The 6,495-nt window shown below is 33.5% G+C and overlaps 1 protein-coding gene across 1 annotated transcript; it reads right to left on the reverse strand.

The window, feature by feature from the left end:
• Window positions 1-123: 123 nt before the first annotated feature.
• LOC149155327 (E3 ubiquitin-protein ligase PUB23-like) lies at window positions 124-1,949 on the reverse strand. Its single transcript, XM_089440863.1, has one exon. The coding sequence runs from the start codon at window positions 1,478-1,480 to the stop codon at window positions 209-211; it is 1,272 nt and encodes a 423-aa protein (XP_089296989.1). The 5' UTR covers window positions 1,481-1,949; the 3' UTR covers window positions 124-208.
• Window positions 1,950-6,495: the final 4,546 nt, after the last annotated feature.

Consider the following 6,495-nt stretch of genomic DNA (forward strand, 5'->3'; position numbering starts at 1 on the left):
CTACTGCTTCTTATCATCGTCCAAGCCCTATTTATGAAATTGAGAAATTCTTCAAGGAATTCAAAATAAAACCAAGAAAGGAAATTAATGAAGGAACTGAAAATAAACCAACAAAGGGTATGCTTCAAATTTTTTTCCTCTGAATGATGCAAAAATTGGGAACAATCAAACGCACATCCGTCGATGCAAAACCACATTTGTAGTAGTTTTAGCAAAGCTTTATCCCTTCAATCGATACTACATTGCTAGCTTGCAGGCGCTTCGACGTTGCTCCTGCATTGAGTTGATTTGTGAGGAAGAAACAAGGATTCTCCTTCCATGATCTGCCCTTGTGAACTCTCAGAATCTCCTTTGCTTTTCTCCTAGTACTGGAGCTGCATCCAATTTGCAGCAGGAGAAATAACTTCGTATAAGCACCTGCTTCATCCAGATCCTGAAGCACAGTTGAAGTTCTACAGTTTTTGCAAATCTGCCATAGAGCCCCCGTGGCAGCATCTGTGGCCAACTCTGAAACTCTGGCAATATTCTTCACAAGGATAGGGATCCCGAGAGGATGCCCGCATACCGAAGCGCGCCCTTCTGCACTCTGGCATAAGATCTCCAATAATGCAATAGCCTTCTCGGCTGTATTTCTTTCTGCTTCAGTAAGGATCTCGATGAGCGTAGCAATAGCTCCTGCTTCTACTACCCTGATTCTATTTCTTCTAACAGGACTGATCATCAACAATATTTCCAATGCAGTTATAATGGCCAATGCGCTGGAATCCCTAAGCAATAACACTAAAATATCAAAAATATCTTCATCCGGTCTAAAAACAGCTTTGAAATTCTGATCTGCTGTGAGAATTCCATGAAGAAGTTGTGCAGCATGAAGCCTGGCATGGAAGCCACCTTTACATAAAAACCAGGATATTGTATCTATGGATTTCTGGCTTTCAAGAGATCTTATACATCCAGCCTCGGCTTCATGCATTGGAAGACTACCCAATATTGCTAATACTTCTTCCCCACAGATAATCTCTAACTCATTGTTGCTTTTGAACAAGGACGAGATTAGGACTGATGGACCCCCAGATGCAGCTATGAAACTCCTGTTTTTCTCACTTTTTCTAGCCAAATCTCCAAGGTTTCTGAGATTAGCTAGATTTTTAGGAGCCTTTCTAATGTTCAATAATGCCTGCTCTATTTGTTTGGTATTTGCTGGAGGCTCTGGAGGGCTAAAAATCCTGTCAAAACTTTGGCCCAGATTAGAAAAGCACCATCCTTGAATGAGTCTCCTTAATGTGTGATTGGGGGTGAGCTCCAATGTATCCAAAACCTGCATGGTAGATGGGCATAAGAAGTGACCCTCCTGAAACCATCTTTCAATGCTCTCCCTGTCATATGAAACTCCAGTACATAGAGTCACTGGATCCTTCATCAATTCCAAGGAGATTGGGCACCTGAAGAGAGGAGGAATAGATACAGACATGGCCTCCATATCCTGGAAAAAACTCTTCCAAGACAACACAAATGAAGGACTCAGCAAAACCTCTGAGAATGTCCTGTTATTAGGGCTGCTGCCAAGACTATATAATTGCAGAAATAGAGAAGACAATATCTTCAAAGCAAAGTATCCTCAAATGTGCATGCGTTTAGAGATCTTTAAAAGGTAACAGGGACCAGAAGGATCAGCACGCCGTGTTGATCATGGGCGGTAGGGACTGGAAGGGAAGAATAACTTATACTGGCCTCGCCCTTCAGCAGCGTTGACCTCACATAAATTGATATAGTATACTTTTGTCTCTGAAACTTTTAGAAATGTTAATATTCCAGGTTGCTGAGGTAGACAGCAATGAATTCCACTTATTTTTTAATACAGAAAACAATTCTTACCTAAGAAATGAGGATTTCTGGTGAAGTGAGCATAACTGTTCGAATTGTCAAGAAACTCTAGCATGGTGGGTAGACCTGTCGGAGTTTGCTGCAACTAGCCCATGATGCTGAGCACCCCCTAGTAAATATGTGGAAAATTTGTTGCTGTAATTTGCAAATAAATTGAATGATTGGCTGTTTAATAAAACAACATTCTTTAAAATGGTCGATAATTGAAGAGAAAAAAACAATATTGTACGACCTTTAATTTAATTAAATGATGGTGCCTCTCCAGCAAGTTAACTTGTCCGGGCAGATAAACCGACCACTGCTTTATCAACATCCGACTTTCCGTGTCGGTCAGGGCAATCTTTACGGTAGTTGTGACGGATGGCTTGAAATATCTGATATTCCATTGACCGAAAATCGTTACTTGTGGAAAAGTACGAAAATATATTTTATTAATTGGATTTGACATTCCATGAAAAATATATGAAGTGCAAATGGCCAAATTGTGAATTTTTTTTTGGCGTAATTGATGTGTGCTGATATTTTGGTGATCCCTTATTTTGGTTTTTCAAAACTTTTTGGTTGTATTAAATATTTTTATATATTTATTTGTTTTATTGATAAATTTATCAATGTATTTAAATTATTTAATTTTTTAATTTATTTCTATATTTATATTCTAAAAAGATAATATAGAGAATTATGAGTAAGGCATTTTATTTGTCTTTGTTAACAAAATAATAAAGTGGGTAAATTGTGATTGTATTAAATATTTTTATATATTTAATTTTTATTGGTAAATTTACAAATCCATTTAACTTATTTAATTTTGTTATTCATTTGTATATTTATGTTTTAAAAAATAATATTTTTAATCTCTTTTATGAAGTATATTATGAAAATATATATGAATATAGTATCTCTTCTTTCGTTGGAAATGACCATGTCCATTGGTCAATCAACATAAGGATACACTGTTTCATATTTTATGTTACTGAATGCTAATTCAATTTCATATTTTTAAAATCTCTTTTATAAGTATATTACGAAAATATAAATGAGAAATTAATATAGTAATTCTTTTTTTTAATGTGTGGGGAATATAATTTTTTTTGCAGTTATGTAAATTTTACTTTTTTATTTATGAAAGTGAAAAGTCTAAAATGAATCCCTGCAAACCTGTTAGAATATGAAATCAAGGGGTGTGTGTGTGTTTTATGGGCTTGAGTTTAAAAATAGTAATATATATATTTTAGTTAATATTATGTTAATAGAATCGATAGTAACCCAACTTATAGAAAAACTGGGACTTGGATACTTCAAACTAAGACTACTCTCGAGTGTGAAGTCACTTATAGTAGAATTGTTGAAAAAATTAAGTATATGCAAGACTACAAGGTCATCAGTCAATGTATGGGAATATGACCAATGGGAAGAGATTTCACATGGTGGATCCAAAAATATTGGCAACCAAAAGGCCATCTAGACTTAAATATAAGTTCGAAAGGATTTTTCATAGCTATCTTCTATAATCTGGAATCAAAGACATGATATTTCAAAACAATCCATATTGATATTCCAAAAGAATCCATATTATTTTAACTATATTGCCCTTTATCTATGCTTTTAGAATAAGAATTTTAGCCTAGACAAATATAAATGTCATCACATACACCATATGGATACACTTTTATTCACTCCAATGATAATTTTGAGATTGAGAAATATTGGAAAGGATATGAAATGCCATAGAACCTATGTAATGCCATCGAAAGATACCAAACAAGGGAATTACACTTCATATGCAAATATTGTGTATATATGAATGTGTCTTAACTCATCCCAACAACCATTTTCCTCTGTTACAATGACAACAAATGGCATCAAACCATAAACTATGAGCACATCCCCTTTCATTGCATGAAATATCATAGGAATGGACAACTCTTTCAAGATTTTCCACTAAAAAATGCGTCCACCTATGCCGCTACAAAGCCCTAGGCTAGAAAATATGAGGAAGTATTTGAAAAAGTAGCTAGTACAAATTTCTTACGCAACAAGCCCTTAAAACCAACATCTACTATTGATTGTAAGATCAACAACAGTGTGTAGTTATATTCGAAGCTAATGGAGAAAATATAGAAAAGATAGAATAGGAGAAGGAAGATCAAAAAGCCTCATCTCACACATCGTTGAAGGATGAGAAGGATTAGACCATGAAAAGAAAACATGGTAATGTGGACTAAGGCAAAGGGTTAAAATATGTTGAAATGTTCCAAGAAACAAGGGAAATATCTAAAACAAAGGATTGTGACCACATGGAATGGAAGAGCTTGTCCCACACTCCCTTGCATCACCAAGGAATGGAAGAGGACCCACACTCCATTCCAAATCATCAAATTAATATCCCATCAAAAGCTTCTATCAAATCCCATGATTGCTAGGAAAAACAACTACAAGGTAAGTTCCACCAACTGTTATTTTTGGGATTTAGAAAAATATCCAACAAAAAGAACCCCGAAGTTAGCAAAGAATACAAGAAAAGAGGCTACAAAAGTAACAAACAATTATTGAAGGAATTAGGAGAAATGTTGGTTAACGAAAGAATGATTGATTTAATGATGAGCTCCTTATAACACACAACCTCCTATACTCATTAGAGATTCTTTCATGGAATGTAAGAGGCCTAAATGGAAAGGTGAAGCATAGGAGTATTGAAAATCAAATACTCAAAAATCAACCAACCATAGTAATGATTCAATAAACTATGTCATCAAGTGAATGGATTATCAAAATTGAAGCCTCCATATTGAAGGATGGTTAGTCAACATTAGTTGACGATCAAGATGTGTCAAGGGGCATAACATTTCTTTGGAATCATTCCAAAATCATCATGACAATATTATTTTCGACCCAAAGAACACTTACAATGGAATTCCAACAAATTAGATCTATAGATCATGGTTGTATTAATATTGTATATGGATCCAACACCGAGGGAGAAAAATATAGCTTCCTTCATAGTCTATAAGCCATCCATCAACTAGTAGGGGACATATAGTAGATCTTAGGGTTGGCTCCAATACAATTAAATCATTGTGCCAAGAGGCACTCTACAACCCAGTACATGAGGGAGATGTTGCCACGTAACGTTACATTTAAAAAAATCTAAAAATATATCTTGGCTAATTAGGGTATTCTTTAAGGATTTAATATTTTTCCTATATATAATACTGTAGGTGACTATTCTAGTTTGAAAATTCATATATATAGAATGTAGGCAAATATTTAATAAAAACATGCAGAAAATTCATACATATATAATGTAGACGAATATTCAATAAAAACATGTAATTTACAATTAAAATTAGTAAAATTTTGGTGAGTATGAACCATTTAATCATATATATGTAAGAAAATAGGCGAATTTTTAGTCAAATTGGCAAATAGTTTTTCGTAGAATGTAAAAAGAAATAAAAATAGCCCATTGGGGAAATTTAACCCCTAAAGTTTTCCCTGTGGCTAATTAATGAAAAATAAAGTATACAAGGAAGAATACAAGGGAGTTGTTGTCATAGAAAGTTATGTTAAAAAAATTATAGAAATATATGTTCACTAAATAATGAAAAATAAAGAACATGAGGGAGATTTTGTCACATAACTTTATGTTAAAAAAAATTAAAATGTATGCCCAGTAATTAATGAAAAATAAAGGATATAAGGGAGATGTTGTTACCTAAAATTTAAAAATATATGTTAACTAATTAATGAAAAATAAAGAATAATATTGAATACGTTGATCAATTAATTTTTTTTAACAAAAAACATATATATACAATTATATTATTAATTGCAAATGGAAATTAAGTGCGGACAAAATTCAAGAAAAGAAAAAAGAGAGTATAAGGTTTGTTTGGGGATGAAGTATAGTTGTTGAAGGTATGTTTGGTCTTCAAAAAATCCTAATCTATCTAATTTGTAACATATAGTAATGAAATGAGATTATTTGCCTGTAAATTCTTCCTTGCTTGACAATGGAACAACAAACTCACGAGACTATAAATCTTGCGAACACCACTTTCCTTATTCCAATTAGAATAGTTTCTGTTTGTAATGCAAACCAACATAGATTCATCTTAACTTTGAATCTATCAAGTGCCAAGAGGGATCAAATGTATGGAGTTGCAAACCTTCCTTCAAAATTTTCACTCAAAAAAGAGGTTTACACCTTGAGAGATTTGATCCCTCTCAGTGCTTGATAGGTCTGTAGTTAAGATGGATCTATGCTAGTTGGAATAAAAAGAAAGGGATATGAGGTTCCTAGAAGCTAACTCAAATCTTCTTAAAGAGATAATGTAGAACCTTAAAGTAGTAGACTTAGAAACTTCAAATGGAATGCCTATATGGAACGATGAGAGGGGGTGCTCACATCAAATTTTCTCTTAGTTGGATTGATTTCTTATATCTGAATAATTAATGATAATATATAGGACTATCTCTTTATGCTTCCACCCAACCTTATCTTGGCCCAAATCATTGTCCAATCTGTTTTGATTTAGATTGACAATATATCCCAAAAAAATTCCCCTTTTGTTTATAATCCTTCTAGCTCAAAAATCGTTATTTCCAAAT

Source organism: Pinus tabuliformis, chromosome 9, assembly GCF_031772625.1.
Source record: "Pinus tabuliformis cultivar Carrire ecotype Pingquan chromosome 9, CPIR1, whole genome shotgun sequence".
In the NCBI taxonomy this organism is placed as follows: Eukaryota; Viridiplantae; Streptophyta; class Pinopsida; order Pinales; family Pinaceae; genus Pinus; species Pinus tabuliformis.

Bases quoted from the DNA above. Each gene is read 5' to 3' on its own strand.
- LOC149155327 (XM_089440863.1), bottom strand. From the start codon at position 1,480: ATGGAGGCCATGTCTGTATCTATTCCTCCTCTCTTCAGGTGCCCAATC.